Source organism: Colias croceus, chromosome 22 (assembly GCF_905220415.1).
Source record: "Colias croceus chromosome 22, ilColCroc2.1".
Taxonomy (NCBI): domain Eukaryota; kingdom Metazoa; phylum Arthropoda; class Insecta; order Lepidoptera; family Pieridae; genus Colias; species Colias croceus.
The window spans coordinates 3008043-3027571 of record NC_059558.1 but is presented as its reverse complement, the minus strand read 5'-3'; the positions used below and the strand labels follow the sequence as shown (position 1 = coordinate 3027571).

General features: G+C 33.4%; 3 protein-coding genes across 9 annotated transcripts in view; 1 reads left to right on the top strand and 2 right to left on the bottom strand.

Annotated features, from left to right (window-relative positions):
* Positions 1-3410: 3410 nt before the first annotated feature.
* Positions 3411-8510, bottom strand: LOC123701831 (zinc finger protein PLAGL1-like). Its single transcript, XM_045649410.1, has one exon. The coding sequence runs from the start codon at positions 8155-8157 to the stop codon at positions 6637-6639; it is 1521 nt and encodes a 506-aa protein (XP_045505366.1). The 5' UTR covers positions 8158-8510; the 3' UTR covers positions 3411-6636.
* A 1932-nt stretch (positions 8511-10442) lies between these two features.
* Positions 10443-14098, top strand: LOC123701843 (elongin-C). 2 transcript variants are annotated; one of them, XM_045649424.1, is made up of 4 exons: positions 10443-10591; positions 10767-10869; positions 12469-12661; positions 13493-14098. In XM_045649424.1, the coding sequence occupies exons 2-4, from the start codon at positions 10770-10772 to the stop codon at positions 13632-13634; spliced, it is 435 nt and encodes a 144-aa protein (XP_045505380.1). In that variant the 5' UTR covers positions 10443-10591; positions 10767-10769; the 3' UTR covers positions 13635-14098. The 2 variants fall into 2 exon arrangements, with proteins under 2 accessions (XP_045505380.1, XP_045505381.1); XM_045649425.1 differs by having other exon boundaries at positions 10443-10684.
* Positions 14099-17645: 3547 nt separating this feature from the next.
* The window catches only part of LOC123701823 (focal adhesion kinase 1), a 156150-nt gene continuing 154266 nt past the window's right edge, over positions 17646-19529 (bottom strand). For all 6 annotated transcript variants that reach the window (XM_045649394.1, XM_045649393.1, XM_045649392.1 and 3 more), the window contains one exon: positions 17646-19311. In XM_045649394.1, the coding sequence (XP_045505350.1) occupies positions 18777-19311 (535 nt within the window). In that variant the 3' untranslated portion in view covers positions 17646-18776. The remainder of the gene's footprint in view (positions 19312-19529) is intronic.

The window sequence follows — 19529 nt, the reverse complement described above, 5'->3', positions numbered from 1 at the left end:
TAAAATATATTTCAACTACTTATGCTATTTTTTATTTAGTAGCTCGTAAGATTTAATGTCAACAGTAATCATTATGTTGCCTACAAACTACTGAGGCCGTATTATGAACTCTTTATTTTCAGACAGTTTACACCGTGAATTGAACTGACTGGCAAATTCATACTATGCAGTATGCAGCCATATAATATGCGATCATAATTTGAAATTAAAAATATTACGTATGTTCCAAATCGTTACAGTGACCTGATTTTAAATCCAGTATCTTATCTAAATTTTCTCTATTTCGTTGTTTGAACAGTTGAAAAGAAAAAAACAATAGAATTCCACATACTAAAACCGGCAGTTCTTCCTGATTCCTGGTTAAAGAATTAAAAAAATGGCTAAGTTGTACCTACCCCAACTAAAAAACTAATTAAGACAAAATTAAATTGAATAAATATTAGGCACATCGTTTTTCCTTTTATGACTTATCGATTAGGAAACATTCAAAGGCATAATTATGTTATTTACAGTAAAACCAACATGAATGAAATGAAAACACTTTATTGAATATTTTAAGAGACAGAAGAGAAAAGAAATAAAAAATCGATTTTAAGATGCACTGTCGGCGTTATGGATCGGCATGTCTTCCAGGTTTAGAAAAAAAAACAATAAACAGAAACAGGAACAAGGGTATAGTTACATAATGTGTTTGGTGAATAAAATTATACTTTTTATTTTGTGCCGTAGCATATTCCATAGTGCGACTGTTGCCCTGGTGGGCAGTGCTGCGGATCAGAACTAGCCATCGAAAACTCAATGGCTAGTACGATGAGAACAAAAGCTGACAATATCCACTTCATTGTGACTTTCTTGAATTAACTTGATACTGGACAACCTTAACCAGCTATTTATACAATTCACAACGATACAGTTATTTGCAAAATTAGAGTTTACAAGTTTCAATTTGTTATTCTATTAAATTAGTATTAAATTGAACAATAAAATGCAATAGGTCTAATGTTTATTATAATGTAAAAATGTCACGATTTTGAACGGTTTCTAAGTGTTACATTTTATTGATTGTTGCATTTTTAAATACATAATATAAATAGCGATTTCATGCATTCCATTTCCATGCTAGTTTATACCTATCTACCTATAAAACATCAGAGCCTTATTTTTTAAGTTTTACCCTTAGAGACTAATCATAATATACTAGTTACGTTTCACTAACTCACTCGACAAAATATCTTTTGTTTATAAATTATTGCCTATTATTAAAAAAAATATATATGAGTAGGTATACTGGAGGTATACCATTAACCAACCTGAAAACTTTTTAAAGATGTACCTGGATGTACCTGAGGCCCAGCCCTTTCTATTTAAAGAATTATCGCTAAAGTGAATTAAAAATGGTTATTCTTAATGTATAATGCGAAAAATTGTCCCGTAGTGGGGTATAGGCACGGTATAGGGCAGATGCATTATAATTTATATATACATCTGTTTCACTGATCGATTTTGTGTGAAACCGTGACATTTTTACACAATAATAATTAATAATCTTAGAGCATATACCTAACCAAATAATAACCATTAAAAATCTATCGCATTTTCTTGTTCAATTTAATACATTAGTATTAATATCTTTACATATATAATAGGTAGGTAAAATAAAATTGTAGGAAAGTCAAAACTTGTACATTGAATATTTTTTTTAAGAATAGGTACTTAAAGCGTGATCTACAATCAATATCGAAATTCGAAGCCAAAGATACGGTTTTTAGAATGTTTGTCTGTATGTATATTATCTCGGCTAAACTTAAAGAGTACTGCATGGAATTACTTTAAATTGGGTACAGAGATTGCTTGAGACCTTAGGAAGGACATATTATTTATTAGGAGAGGTTTTATCCCAGAAATCTTAGGGGAACGGGAACTCTACGGGTTTTTATTTGATTACGCGGGCGAAACCGCTGGTGGAAAGCTACCTAGTAGGTAATAGAATAACAAATTGAAACTTGTTTTCGATTCACAACGCTACAGTTATTTGAAAAATTAGAGAATTTTTCAAATAACTGTGTCGCTGTGAATCGTATAAATAGCTGGTTAAGGTTAGTATCAATTTAATTCAAGAAACCCAGTCACAATGCAGTGGATTATGTCAGTTTTTGTTATTATCGTACTAGCAATTGAGTTTACGAAGGCTAGTTTTGACCCGCAGTATTGCCCCTCAGGGCCAGATGAGCCCTATGGAGTATGCTAAGAGACAAACTATGTAACGTATACTTCACAAAATAAATTATGTTAACGTGGTTCCTGTTTATATATATTGTTTTTCCTTAACCCATTGAAGACATGCTGCTGTCACCTGTGCGTCTTAAATGTAATTTTTTATTTATTTTCTCTTCTGTCTCTTAAAATATACTACAATAAATTGTTTTCAGTTCATTTTATATTGGTTTATATTTCATTATAATATTGGTTTAACTGTATTTTAACCGCATATCCGCAAAGCCCCGCAAAGGTATTTTCATCAATAAGTCTTTTGGGTTAAATGCTTTTTTCAACAACAAAAGTAAAACAATGGTAAAAACTAAAATTAGAGCCAGGTGTTTCATATACCCAGGATATCCAGATATTACAACGAGTATCTAGACCTAATTATTTATATTGAGTTTCGTACTGATTCTAGCCAACAGGTGGCAGTTAAATAAAAAAATCGGTTCCGAAGACGTAAACGATAATAGTTACAAATAGTTTTGAATTTCATTCAGACATAAGTATATCTCTAATCTCTCCAATATTTTTAGTGGATTTTCTCTTTTAAAAGCTTATTATCCACATTTGTCAGATATCTGGTACTGATATCTGGCCTGTACAATATGCTAGGACTTAGGAGCACCTGATAATATTACCATAAAAAAAGTCATGAGTAAAATTATACGTAGGTAGGTACCTACATAGGTACATAGATTACTCTGGATTAACATATTACGAAGACAAAGTACCTATAGGATAATTTATATTTCTAGCTGTGCCGCGCGGTTTCGCGAGCAAAAGCATGATTTTCTACAGCATATGTTATTTTGGTACATGAGCTTCATCCCAGCTGAGTATCATTAAAATTCGTTCAGTAGTTTTTGCACGAAAGACCAGCAAACATACATCCATATTGCAGTCTTAAAAATTTCACGTTTATTATATAAATTGGAAAGTGAAATTGGTAATTTAGGTCCAATTCAATATTAAAATTTAAAAATATCATTTTGGGATTTCAGTATGTATATATTCAGGATTCAGATTTCAGTATATAGGTAAGATAAGAGGATACTACAGTATCCATTTGCTTGCATTTTACAATTACCTAGTATAAGTAGGTGCTTAGATTTGCTAAGTGGTACGAGGAAAATCAAAACAATAAATAAATGATGTCCAAAATATTTATTACAATGAAAACATTACAGTATTTTTATTATAAACCAGGTACAATATTTATTCATTGATCAGCTATTTTATCGTGTAAATAGAATATTTAAAAATAAATTTTGCGTGTCCACAAGAAGTGATTTGGCAGTGTTAAAAAATACAACAATAAGTATTGTAAAAAAAAAAAACACAGAAAAAAGTCATTCATCTTTGGCCCTTCATAGAATTCATAGATAATTAAAATTTATAAAATAACGGCATCCAAAAATTTTCCCGGTTCTCAAATAAAAGAAAAAAACTTGAATAAACTTCAAGTTATCAATGAGTACATTCTTGTGGACAGGCATTCAGTATTATCAAGTTACAAACTGTTTTACATGAATTAAACAAAAAACAGGTTTCACAATATTCAAATTGAAATAATGATAATAATCCATCGTTTTATTTCATTCTATAAAAGGATCGTTAAAAATATTTAGAATTACATAAAATTCTAACATCCAATATAAAATGCCTCACTTCTATAAAAAAAAGCGTAACAAAAATAGATCACTTCTATTATAATATTGTAGAATTTTCCTTCTATTATAATATTGTAGAATTTTCAAAAATATATTTTTTTTGTTTTAATTTCAACAATTTATTTATTATTTAAACATTTTAAGGCCCCTATTTTATGTACCATTTTACGTATATACCTACGGATCAATGTCCTTGAACTACGAGTAAAAAATTTCAAATTAATTAAATCAACATTATAAGCGAATATTTATCAATTCGAACACATATCAAATATGTATAAAACATAATAAAAATAAACATTAACGCTTTCGCCCTCATGATTTCGGATTTTTTATTTATTTATATTTTAATCATTACTCGTAGTATATAATATTCGTTGATGTTAACCAAAACTTACGTATTTAAAGTTACATATAAATAAAAAAAATATTCGAACTCTTAGTTGTAAACACGAATAAAATTATGTAATTATTTGGCTTTACACATAATGTTCACAATTATAAAAAAATATAAATACGAGTCACACTCATTAGATGTTATATTATATAAAAAAAATAAAAATAAAAACTGGGTAATAAAAATTTAACAATTACAATAATTATGCATAAAAACTCCAATAATAAGGGAATATTGAACACTTTCAGTGCTACAAAACAAAATAGTGGATACTTAGTACATTCGTTTTAAAAATTCAGCTCTTTAAATAAATAATAACAGAAACTTTCTACCTAACCATTTGAAACAGGAAAGCGAATGAATATAACTGATATGTATTAGTACATAACATTTTTTAATCTATTTATAAGGTTCATAAATCATATACCAATTTTTCATAGTATGTTTAGAAACCCAGAAATACTTACCAACACGTTGGTTACTCCTCTGCTGTTTCTAAATAAATATATTTAAAAATTTACATGAAAAATACCTGCTTTAAACTATTATAGAATGTAGTATTTGTATGTATGACTAGCTGAAAGGCTTAAGACTGGTGTTAGTGTTAAAGATCGATATTAAAATAGCTATATCAAATATATGTAGGCTTAGAACCGATATGTAACAATAAGATATTTTTTTCTAACATTTTTATCCATATTTCTATCTACAAATAATAATATTCTACACAATGCGATGAATATTTAAATGTAATGAGAATGCCATATTTTCTTATTTTTTTTTTAATTTCGAATTTGTTAATGATTTTTTTTTTATCCCTCATTTCTCCTGAATGAGATTTGGTATTGTACTTTTTATCAAATATAAAACAACAGCTATTCTTATTTAATATAAACAAAGCGAAATGATATCAATATATACTTATTGTATTACAATTTTGAATCAGCACACACTAAATTTAAACATAAACACAAAAATATGTTGAATGCTAACCAGCCCTATATTGCGTGTATTTCTCATAAAGAAAAAAGAAACGTCTTCCTCACTAACCTAACAATTAAATTTCTAAACGTAAGAATAAGTTGCAATTGAGGTAGATTTAATTTTTTACAGTCCTATTAACCTAAAAGATTAGAATTATTTACATATTCAATAATAATAAGTGTGTACAACATTGGATCTCTCATACAATTGTTTATATTAGACGTCACACATTAAAATACACAAAACATGTACATAAATACATATTGTATGTTTTGCAACAAATTAATCAGAACTACAACAATTATAGTTATTATACAACACATAGCTAACTTCTTAGCTAATACAATTTCCAAAAATATGTATCTACATTTAAAATTAATATGTATATAAAAATTAGGATTTATTGAGGTAAAGTGTTCGTTTTGTATTACAACTCTTTTGTAATAAATGCAGGGCACCTAATAACACAAATATGTAACAAAGATAATAAAATTTAATAGAAATGTATAATTTGGGATTGTCGTTTAGATGAACACTTAAAAAGAATCAATAAGACATATAGAGCCATAATATTGCGTATGGATCGCAATGTCAATAATAATAGCAAATATGAATTTTGGCACATTCAATTTTTACATATTGTATTTTCGAAGACCCAAAAATCTGTCTTAAAAACTAAGGAAGCCAACGCTTCTGAGGTAAGAATATAGTTTCAATCTGATTGATGATTTCAAAACATTCCAAATAACAGAACATAAGTGAAACCATTGTAACTAATGAAGTAAATGTTTACAAGTGATTACTCTGGACACAACACGGTAGGTCGTAATGCATTCTATGAACAGATCTGATGTTGTCACCCAACTATTACTCTCCTATAAGACACACACTCTCTGTTGTATTATCGCGCAGAAAACAGTGAACCTCTCTAAAACATATTATACAATTCACTGCCTTCGAGAGTCATATGCCTTCATACAAATCCTCCTCTCTTTACTTAAATTATATCCTTAAAGTAGTTAGCACTTCATGAACTATCCTACTCTCCCGAGTTCACAGAGTTGGTCCCATTTATACTCCATAAACGTCATACATGTACCTTATAAATAACAATTTACAATTCCGAAAGTACATACACGACTAGATAATATATTCATGTAGAATTCGGAAACGGTATACCTGAGATGGGGCAACATGTGCCATTAGATAACAGTGGTTTAAAAACGAATCGTAAACACGATTCCTTGGACTATTACTTAGACCAACGTTACCTATGAGGTAGTTTGGTTTATAAATGCAGGAGATGCGCCGGTGACGGCGACGCTAGTGAGGCGGGGGCGGAGGCGGAGGCTTGGGGCTTTGCGCTGTTTGAAATGCTTGCGTGAAAGCGGGCAACCGTTGCTGACTGCGACTGGTGCCTTCTTCACTCGAGTAGGTCGCTTCGTTCTCCTCTAACAGATCTAACATCTCCCTCGTCAGGCCGGATGGTCCTTCCCCTGGGTCCAGTAGCAACGACCCAACGTTTTCTGAACCGAGCAAATGCACATCCATTGTATCACTTAATTGCTGTGTTATAAACGGCAAGTCAGATGGCGTTGGAGGGTACGAAGGTGGCACCACATATACCACGGGGTACTCTAGCATTTCACCTGGCGATGGTGGCTCTTCTATTTTAATATCTAACTGTGGTTCCACTTTTATATCTAATTCAGGCATTTCTACAATTATGTCACAGGCAGGCACACTAGTTCTACCGTCTGGAACCTCCTGTTTTGGCGATGGTGGTTTCCAGATTCCAAATTCAGGTGTGGCAATGGGAAAATCTGTGAAGCTTTCCTCAAAGGTAACTTCAGGAGGTGGATCTCTTGAAGTCCCCACTGCTGCAGATTTCCATGACTCTTCTGGATGAGCGTTCTTAACATGCCTAACCAGATGATCCTTCCGCCCAAATTTTTGAGGACAGTAGGGACACAGGAAATCCCGTCTGCCTGTATGTACTACATTGTGCCGGCGTACATCTTTTGCGGTGAAAAATCTTCTATCACAATGATCACATGTATACTTTTTATCTGTCTCACTTTTAACAGTTCGACTCCCGGTATGAACTTTGAGATGATAAATAATATCTTGTTTTGTACTGAACACTTCATCACAGATCTTACATTGTAAATTACCCTCTTCGGCAGAATGAAGAGCAGCATGCTTGCGGTAGCTTAGCAAAGATGTATATGATTTTCTACAATCGGGCCTTTCACAAGTATACAAATTTTTGACAGGGTTGTGCACCCTTACATGATTCGTAAGATGGTCTTTACGATTGAAAGTTTTGCCACAGACCGTGCACGCGAAGGCTCTAGCCTCGCTGTGAATGAGACCGTGGCGTACGAGTTTGAATTTAGAATTGAATCGCTTGTCACAAAATTCACAAGAGAAGGGGAGCTCACCGGTGTGGGACAGGATGTGCTGGCTGAGCTTGCCGGGGCTGGAGAAGCGCTTGTCGCAGGTGCCGCAGACGTGGCGCTTGCCGCGGTCGCGGCGGCGGCGCTCCGGCGCGGGCTGGCCGGCGCCCTCCCCCGAGCCCGAGCCGCTGGCGCCCGACGCGCCCTCGCTCCTCTTGGGCGGCAGCGTGGGCACTCTCCGCGCGACCTTCACGGTGCGGAACGTGTGCTTCACGCTGCGGCCGGTGCCCCCGCGCGCGACGAACTCCAGCTTCGTGGGCAGCTGGGAGGCAGGCGGCGCTATGAACGTCTTCTGCGGGGCGGTCGCACGTTGGCTTCCCGTCTCCTCCGCGAATTCGGAGCCGCCCCCCTTGCCTTCCCTTGGGTTCGGTGGTGGACTGGCCATCTCGCGCACATTTTTGACGCTCTTGACTATATCGCCGTTCGTTTATCTCGCGTCGAGGTCGTATCGGCTCCGCAGTAGCGCTGGCTCGTCGAGATGGCAGAAAACATTTCTGTCACATTGACGGTCTGGAAGCCCTTTTTCGTATTCGTGTCACATGGTTCTCGTGGAATTCCTGGGGTACATCCTCATATTTTTGCGCAAACTGTCTTCCACTCGACTCTGTGCTTTAATAATCGAGTGGAAAAAGCAGAGACGTTATGAAAAATTGAGAGAAGTCGACTTTTATCAAAGAAATACGTAGCGGTTGACATCGAAATGTCAAAATAATAGAATGAAGCCAAAAATCTTAGGCCATGTCAAAAAAAATCCGCCGAATCCTCGTCGACGGGCTGATTCATTGTTGCCATATAACACTACCATATTTAAAAGGTGTCTACACCAGTCTACACCGCTCTAATCCTAATCCTAGAGTCTTAGATTACAAAATAAAAGACAGATGGAGCGTTGCCGAACTAAACCGAATAATTTATCGTCATTTTCAATAAAGCTATGTGTGCTGTCATTTCGCCGCTGCACTGTACGTACACGGTGCTTCTGTGTGCGTGTAATGTTGCCAGATATTGAAAATTTCCCAAATTTTTCCCCGACTACGGAAAAAAGAGGGTTATGTTTTTCGAGTTCATGGATGTATAATATTTCTTTGACACGCCCTGCAGTATAAACCGTTGAACCGATTTTGAGTTGTGAGGTTTCATTGCAATGATCTGAATTATTATGTTAGTGGCGGTAGTGACGTAGGCTATATACATAAATGAGAAGTCAAGTTTTAATTTTTATTTAAATTCTTTTATTACATAAAGTACCTGCCTACTAAAGTTATATATGGACAAAATAATTGTATTCAATTTTTTATTAAATAAATTACATAAAAAAGTTTCAATATTAACTATAATAATTATATTATTTTTTATTTTTCATAATATATGAATACGAATAGCGGTAGTTTTTAGTCGAGAATACGGGACATTTTATTTTCATCATATCCATCATGGAGTTCACATAAATTAAATCGCTAGCGAAAACGACTATGACGTTTTTAAGCTTTATAAAAGTAACAAAATAATATATTATGCTTATTAAAATAATCTAAAAATTATCATGAACCTTTAGTGCACTGTACAAATAATCACATTCACGATCGAAAAATCCAACAGCATTACCCTGAAGATCTTTTAACCATTTTACCGTTTTACCAATAAAAATGGCAAATTCATTTTCAAAATACTGGCAACATACGTTGAAGTTTTGTATTCCTTCATATCTGTAAAATTATTATTCGTATTAAAGAAATAAATCAGCCAAATAATCTACAGAAAACCTGTGAAACGATGTTTTATCTTTTTTTTTGTTTTCGGGAACAAATTTTACAGCGTTTTATTATCACAAGACGGCATTTTTTTACTAAAATTGCAAACCCTTTTTGACGTATTGCATGACACTTTATGCGCTATAGCACTGGTGCAGCGACGTATTTGTTTTTGATTTCGTATTTTCTTTGACAAGGGCGACGGGCGGTTGTCATGCTCCATCTGTACTTTATTTTGTAATCTAAGCCTAGAGAGTCCATTCTAGTTTCAGAATCTAAGTTCGCATGTTTTTCTAGCATACAATATATATCACATACAGTATTGAAAAATTAAAATAGCCTGTATAGTCTATTTTTTCTCGTGACCTATGAGTCAAAATTATTTTAATGTTTGGACTGATGAATGGACATTGTATACAAACGATACAAACCAATAATATAATAAAATTTTAGCCCAAGATTAAACCAACTAGAGTCTAGAGCCTAGACAGCTGTTCACAATATTATTTTAATTTTGACAGCAGTTCTACAAAATTTCATGCTATCTTTTCTATATGTTTAAAGGTATTTAAAATTCATCTTGGTGAAGAATGGTAAATCTATGGAAGACGAAAAATAAATTTTATAGTTAAATAAAGTTTAATAAAGTTCTTCTTGTCCTAGAAGTGAAAAAATAAACGTTAGAGTTTATGTATGCAGTACACATGAGTGAAATATTTTATTTATTATATATTCATGAATGTTTTCAGTACCTATTCAAATAAATATTTTAATTAAATCTTATTGAATATGACTGAATAAAGAATAAAATTATTAAAGCATTAAATACTTTCCTATTGTCCTTTGCCTACGCCAAAAAAAAAAGTTTGTTCTGTCATAGTGACGATGTCATTGTCATGTTAATTTGTCATCTGTCGTGTGTCAACAAATTTCAGATTTCAGAAAATCACTAATTTTAACCTTTAAATTTAGTCCTTAAATATTTTATATCAATCTTTAATCTGGATAATAATAATAGCCACTGCCGGCTAACGACTGATTATTGTTATATCAAGAAATTCATATAAAGTAAGTACAAATTTCTGGACTAAAAATAGAGACGCGATTCGAATACCTTACGATAAAAACAAGTTTTCTTTGTGAACTTTTCACTATACATAGGTATTTTGTGTTTTTCTACAATTATACATTTCTTTATAATATCGTTTTTTGGTTCACCTTTTTGAAAATAATTTATAATCAGGTTATGTCGGAAGCAAATGTTGGATCAGCCCCTGCGTCTGCCGTGCCCTCGGCCACCAGCGTTGCCGAGGAACAACGATCAGGCACCACTACCGGAGGGTCAGGTAATACATAACATAATTAATAACATATAAAAGTATAAAATTGCCTCACCACAGGTGTTGTTTATTATCCAATTATTATTTCTGAAACTCTATTCTAACAGTATTTAATAATTGTCCTTATTACTCAAACTTTTATAAATTTTTTATTTGGCAATGTACTTATAGAATTTAGATTGTTTTTTTTAATGTATTTTTTGTAGCAAGCTGTAGTGGAGTTGGTTTATACATGGTAGTGTTGGTGTATAATATATAAATGTAACATAAAATTAATTATTTATTTTAAGCTATTGCATAGCTTCTATCGCGGTCCTTGAGCGCGGGGACCGAATCGAGAAATTTCATAATGAAAAACCTCACGCTACCCATTCCAACGGGCGGAGGTGTGGCTTGAAGGCATAGCATGCAATAGCTTTACCACGGCAGTCCCGGAGTGCCACACATCTTTTTTGTTTTATTATTATGCATTTTGATATGAAAATGGGAGGTAGAAAACTATTAATATTAGTAGTGAATAGTATAAAATGTGTTATTATTTCTCACTTGGCCTTTGCCCAGATTAAACTTAGATAAAAAAGTGCATCTAGATAACTTTTTTAAAAAACTTTCAGTGCAACAATAACCTTTTTGAACATTTTTACTATGTATGCTTTGTCTAGCCTATAAAAATATCAAACTGAAGTCCACTTCTTTTCACTTGTAAAAAGCAATTGTAAAACGAAATTTCTTACTATTTTTAAATGTTGGAAAAACAAGTAACTTGCAGAACCGATTAAAATGAAATTTAGCACACTTATAGAGGGTAACTTGGATTAACACATAGGATAGGTTATATCCCGGAAATCCCACGGGAACGGGAACTATAATAAATAAGGGAAATCTAGATATAAATATACATAAAATTTTGGTTATAGCAAAAAAATTATGAAACACTAATCCAACAGTGGGATCTCGTACTAAATGAGGATGCCACAGTAAGGCAAAGGTTGCAAGTGATCGATTTTTTCTACTCTAAAAATTTACACATAATGCTCTTTTCACAATGGACAGCGTAAACTCGACAAGGGATAGTCAATGTTTGACCGCGTTACGGCAATTATTATGAACTAGTGGTTCGCCCCGGCTTCGCTCGTGGTACATATTTTGCAATAAAAGGTAGCCTATGTTCTTTCTCAGGGTCTAAAGATTGTCTGTGCCAAATTTCATCAAAATCGGTTGAGAGGTTTATGCGTGAAATCCATACATACATACATAATTACAAACTTTCCTCTTCATAATATTAGTATATATTAGTATAGATCAACATCTACAATGACGGCCGATTATAGACATAAAGGCCCTATACACTATCGTGATTGCTTCTACTATTACTTCTACAATCGAGCCCATAAAAAGTTCAATTTACCACCATTCTTTTTGAATTGAAACTTCTTTTGGCGCGTTGAAAGTCTCAAGTTGAAAGTTTCAAGGTCGCGTCATGACAATACCGTCACCATTTTGGTATCTTAAACAAATTTTGCCAAAAGAAGTTTCACTTCGGCCACGTGTACTAGGCACCCACACTTTTTTTTAATCCTCTCATTGCTTATTATCTACCAATAGGAACTGAAGAAAAGGTGTACGGTGGATGCGAAGGCCCAGACGCTATGTACGTGAAGCTGGTCTCCTCGGACGGCCACGAGTTCATAGTGAAGCGGGAACATGCGCTCACGTCGGGCACTATCAAGGCGATGCTCAGCGGGCCCGGGCAGTTTGCTGAGAATGAAGCGAACGAAGTCAACTTTAGGGAGATACCGTGAGTTTTTTTTAAAGTGTAACTTCTTTAACGGGGGTTGGAAAAAAATTTAGTGTAACATTTTTTCGTTACGCGTGACATTTTTCCGTTACGAGCCATCTTTTTCGTATCCCTACCACGCGTGATTAGACGTCGTATTTCTGTAATGTTGCTCATAGTTAATTATTTTTTTTAAAATAAGGTTATAAAGTTGCACTTCTTACGTGTGTACATTAGTACACGCACACATTTTTATTATATTATTATAATGTATGTATGTAGGAATTAGGATGTGTATACCATCTTCTGTACATGCTATGTATAGAAGATGGTATATAAAAATTTACTACAGTTTTTTTCATTTCTATGTATTAAAAAGTCATAGAAAAGAGATATTTAGTAAAAAGCACAGTAATATATTTTGATATTAAATCACTACATAAAACAAAGACGCTTTTCGCCATCTGTGCGTATGTATACTGTATGTACTATGTATGTATCAGATGCAGATGTATTATATCGATTTTGATGGGATATTTTTTTATTAGATAGAGTATTTCAAGATGAGAGTTTTAATATATAATATGTAATTTTTAGGTTTTAGGCAAATCATGTTTATTTTTTGCTGCAAAAAAGCAATTATGTGTGCATCAAAATTCAAAATCTGTTATGTCCTTGAAATATCTAAGGATTTATCTATAAATTTTTAACTCGTAATATGAATAAGTTCAATAATCTGATGTCAAAGCGCTAAAAAGTACAGATAGCATTGATTTCTAATATTATAGGTACATATAAAAAAATCTAATAAAACAATGAAATTAAAAAAAAAACATTTTTTTTTATTTTCAGTTCGCACGTGCTACAAAAAGTGTGCATGTACTTCACATACAAGGTGCGCTACACAAACTCGTCGACGGAAATTCCGGAATTTCCGATTGCTCCGGAAATCGCCCTGGAACTCTTGATGGCCGCTAACTTTTTGGACTGTTAATAAAGGAATATTTCGGAAAATGTGTTCTTTATAATGCAATATGGTTTATCGGAATTTTAATGTCGTTACGGTCTATTTTTGAATGATCAAGCAAGCTTTTCATATAGGTATTTTAAAGTAATGCTATTTCATGTTTAATAAAGTGAAAGAAAGAGACAGATGTAGTTTAGTTTGCTTGATGATTGATCATTAGACTGCAAGTACTGGAAATAACTTTACATGTACGGGCAAATCGTTTTTTAAATATCTTCATAATAGAAGATATTGAATTAGTAAATGTTCAGGCAACAGTATTTTTAGGTGCAATGGTCGTTCGTTTTTCACATTTTGAAAGGAGTATAAAATTTGTAATTTGATAGCAACAAACTCTAAACATTTATTCAATTAGACTTCTTTTAGAAGCACTTTTGAAACGTCATTACATATTTTTAACATTTACCACCGATTTGGAAAGCAGTATCTATGGAGAAGAACCGGTAAGAAACTCCATAGTTGCTCTTTAAATTAAATAAATATCAAAAGATAAGTAAAATTTTGAACGAAGCTAGTTTAAAAAATCAAGGACCGCTCACTAATGTTAATACATATTTTACTTAATAACATGTCATTTAGTATGAAGTATAAAGGTTCTAATTAAAAGTATGTACATAGTGGACGAAAAATACATTTCTTTATAGAAGACAATATTCACTATTTTCATTAGGTGTTAATTCTTAAAATTTGAATGCATTCAAGTTTGCATTTCTGTATGTGCTTATGGTCTAGTAATTCTAATAAAAATTGTACCATTTTTGCTCCCAAAATTGTTATTTTTTTATAGCTTTTTAGTTTTCTATTGCAAATTAATTTATTTTTTGTGATATTTTTCCTTGGTAACATGTTCATTATTTAATTTGCCGGGTTTGCTTGATAAAGTTAAATACAAATTGGTATTGATCGTAAACAATTAAAAACAAGTCTTGAATTTAACTGATATCGTAGTTTCTACTAATTATAGACACTAATTCTAGCTTTAAATATAATATTCATATATTAGACGAACAGCACTAAAAATGAACTTTTAATATCCTTAAAATGCGCGCGCGCAAGGAATGATAGTCACTTTTTATTATATAGATGAATAAATAATGGCACTTTTGGCAATAAAAGTGAGTTTTCTAAAGCACTCGGTATGAGGGTACCAAAACTAATTCACATTTTTTTTCAAAGTTTTGTTCTTTACTGTTATTTTTTTATTATCTCGCTCATTTTTATAAAAGAATGTCTGTGTATAAACTTAATACATCAAGCGGTGGAGTTAATATGAAGGGGCTTAACCTACTGTACAAAAGCAGTGTACGAACATAATTTATTAAGTATTTTGTGAAGCTGGATACTTGTTCTGTAATGTTTTGTGTTTTGCTAATAAATTTCTTATAAAAATATATTGTGTTTGTTTATTTATAAACCTACCCCGTAAATGCAATTAAAAGAACACGTATTACACTATTTAAATGCTTTATTAATAACTAGCTTCCGCCCGCGACTCCGTCCGCGCGGATGTCGGTCTTCGCGTGGATGGTTTATTTCTCCATTTTGAGACCTCTGACAATAACATCTTATAAATATCTATTGGACCCAATTCCCAAATACGGTTAGGCCTATAATAATACGCAACGTGTGTTCGCGGTTCTACGGAACAACGTCTATGGATAAAACTGAAAAATTAAGATTAATTTTTTTCTACGTATTTTTCCAGGATAAAAAGTATCCTATTTTACGCCCAGGATAATAAGGTATAATTATACCAAGTTTCATCGAAATCGAACCGCTAGTTTTCACGTGATGCCTTCACATACAGACAGACAGACAGACAAAAATTTTTTTAATCACATATTTGGGTTTGGTGTCGATCCAGTAACACCCCCTGGTATTTATTTTTTCAATATTTTCAATGTACAGAATTGACCCTTCTACAGATTTATTATATGTATATGTCGTGGTCATATCGTAGATTTGATCATTTCATGATATGAGTGGCCATTTCACGAAATGGTCGCATATCGTGAAATGGCCAACATAGTTTGATCAGATCGTTAAATCGTCAACGTTTCACGATTTGGTCATCCACATTTGGCCAGATCGTATAAAATATAAAGAGTCCATAAAATATTAAAAAATTTCAGAATAACTATATTCTAAAAACTTGTTTAATGTCATTTAAGTTAGTGCCGCGGCAGCGGCCGGCGAATGCCAGAAGCGAATCGTTTTTGCAATAGAAAACAATTAGGTTAGGTTAGGTTACACTTTGATAAACAACGCACGAGCCGAGCAAGCAAAGCGAGCGTGCCGCGGCAGCGGCCGGCGAGTGCCAGAAGCGGATCGCTTTTTAAAAAACAAACAATTATAATAATATAGTAGTAGTTTCTTAAATTATTTTATTTAAGTCGCATTTTTTCTTAAATACATATAAGATATCCACATTTACCATAGTACTCGTACCTCTCCGTCGTAAATTCTTTGCTATGACTTTCTTCATAATATTGTTATTAAACGAATTATGAGGTTTTTAACTGCGAATAATTTAATTTTCGCCAGCGGCCGCCATCTTATCACATAAACACAGAGCTTGCAGCGCCTCTACCAACGATTAATGTAACTATTTTACGATATGATCAAATAATTTTGGTCATTTCATGAAAAAACCGTGCGTTAATTGGCCATATCGTGAAACGATTTCTTATCATTGATCTGCCCAAGCCACATCATGATGTGGCCAAACTAAATTGGCCATTTCACGATATGCGACCATTTCGTGAAATGGCCACTCATATCATGAAATGATCAAATCTACGATATGACCACGACATATAGATAAGAAAAGCAAATAAATCGATTACGAGGCAGGATTCGAACCCACGTGTTTTTGCAATACCATGGCAACGACTAACCTCGGCTACCCGTGAATTCGCCTATGTCTATCTAGACAATATACTCAAAGCTATACTTATCATGAAAATATAAAAGGCTCGTTTAAACAGTTCCCTTGAAGTTCTCAATTTATTAATTATAGTAAAATTCAAACTATGATACATTTAAACAATAAGCCTTAACCTTTTGGTAATGTGCCATATAGTTCGGGATACATCGCCCATTTTTGCAAGTGACTACTATCAAGCTGATTTTCCGTTTGTAGCTTTATTTTGATGAGACACCGAATAATTTCGTGTACGAAACTCTCGATTGTGGTAGCTAACAGAGATAACAAGGATAAAATTTTTTGATTTGATGGTTCTCAAATATTTGTAGGACAATATGTCTGTTGAATTATATAAACATTAACTAAGTGAAAAAAAAATCAGCTTGTTAGTAATCATTTATGATGACCTCGTTATCGATACACTTTGGAAAGGGGGACTCTTTGAACCAACCATAGATTTTGTAGGACAAATATTTTTTCGAATAATTTAGGTAATTATCTTGAGATTGAACAAAAAAAAAATTCAGTTAGTTATAAATATTTGAGAACCATCAAATCAAAAATTTTTATCCTTGTTATCTCTGTTAGCTTAATCGAGAGTTTCGTACACGAAATTATTCGGTGTCTCATCAAAATAAAGCTACAAACGGAAAATCAGCTTGATAGTAGTCACTTGCAAAAATGGGCGATGTATCCTGAACTAATATCCGTTTGATAGTATGGATGAATATCGTTCAGGTCACTTGTGCTACTAATTGAACGACTAAATGAGCCATCTTACTTTTTATTGACTACTAGCGGTCCGCCCCGGCTTCGCCCGTGGTACATGTTTACGTTTTCTCTACATAAGATCCATCCTCGAACTTCAAGAAATATAATAAAAAAAGAATTATCGAAATCGGTTCAGCCGTTCTCAAGTTATGCGCTTACCAACACATTTTGCGATTCATTTTTTTTTATATATAATAAGATTATGCGTAGATTCATAGAATCTACCGAATCTAATAGGTGCAGATTTCTATCAACAAGGTGTAATAAATAAAACACAGAAATATACGGTTTGTCCTTTATTCAGTTAATGCATAAACAAAACCCAGTCAAGGAATATATTCGTGAAGTAATCTCGGGCAGCCTCTCTACCGCCTATTGCATTTCACTATCTTACTGCCTATAGTATCGTACTTTGGAATGACATCCTGTTAAGAACTAAACGCGTTAAAAAAACAACTTTACATAAAAATCGAAAGATTTATCAATAAATAAAAAATCTGCACTAATTACACAACTTAAACGCTCTATATCGCTACAAATTCCGCATGAGATCTTAGCTTATAATAAAACTTTGGATAAGAATTAAAATAATTATGGACAATTGTTATGATTTGTACATTTTTACAAAGAAATTATTGTTAGCTCGAGTCGAATACTGAGTTACAGATGTAAATGCGACATTGTGACACTGTATAGACCTTAATAATAATAATAAAATATACACATTCACTAGCGTTAATACATTCACGACTACAAATAATACTTTACGATAAACGTTAAACAATTTATATAAAATTATTGTTTGCCACGGAAGATTTAGTTGTATACACTGTTCGGTTGACAATAAACGAATACAAATATGCAAAAATATATCAATTTATAATTATATAAATCAAGGTGCGTAAGGAATGTGTTTAGGTGTAATTTCCATCAACAAAGCGAAGATTTTTCCAAGTGTAGATTGAAAACATATACAATAATGTGTGAATAAATAGATATATGTTATAATTTTTACGACAAGCAACACGATGATAGAATTTTAAGCGCAACAATGCCGATGATATGTAAACGTTACATGTATCTAGAAATTACAAATCGCGTATACCCGTGAAATGGCGGGAAAATGGAACGTGAGTTAAAAAAAATTACACAGACTACAAATGCAAAAGAGGTTAGGTTTACGCGATGTGGTTATGTATAATATAATCTATGATAAATAGACACAGATATTAAAAAAAAAACGACATAACGGGGGTGAATTCTAGACCTTTCTAATCTACAAACAATATTGAGCTTTTTATGTCTTTTAAGCTTTCTACTAAGCGGCATTGCGTACGTCAAAAAGGAAAATTAAATGCATCCATTTTTGGAACTATCATAGCCCGGCTGAAACTACACTACAAGCGAACGCATCAACCTTGATCGCTGTGGCTCATAGATTGATCTATGGAATTCTTTTTGCTGATCGAATATATGGGGGGCGGATCGATCTTTCCAGAAATCGCTTGAACACGACTCTTCACTGACTCTATGGGGGCTGTATCGATCTTCGAGTCATCTACTGACTGAGAATGTTGGAAGGCGCCTTCGTTCCCATATATGTGCGGTTCTCGAACATTTCCGTACAAATTATAATTATGTATGAGGGTAGAAACGCGGTTGGACGTGATTGGAAGGCTGTTGTGTTCTTTTGGATGGTCTAGCACCGTTGCGCTTGTAGTTACTGGTTGGTTGATCTTGAAGTCCGGTTTGGGGGGTTCCTCTTGGGGGGTAGGGGGTTGTGGGGGGTCGTGGGTGTGCGGGGGGTCGTGTGGGATGGGGGAGGGAGGGGGGGATAGTAGGGCGGATCTCCAATCAATGTGTGGATGTCGTTCGCGGATGCAGTCCACGACGTCGAGAAGGTTTTTCGCGTCCATTGCGAGCACGTGCGCGGCTGCTAGCATGCTTCTGTGGATAGAGGGAAATAATATTGTTTTAAAGTATTGATTTATAAGTTAAAGTGGGATTTAATTTATATTATTTTCTAAATATAAAATGCTATAAGTACCAGTTATCAATATTACAAAGTTAAAGAACAAAATACCAAAATAATTTTACAGAAAAAAATTGTTCAATAATAACCACAAAATTGGTTGTTGGATCAAAGTTGTGTTTTCAGAAGTATT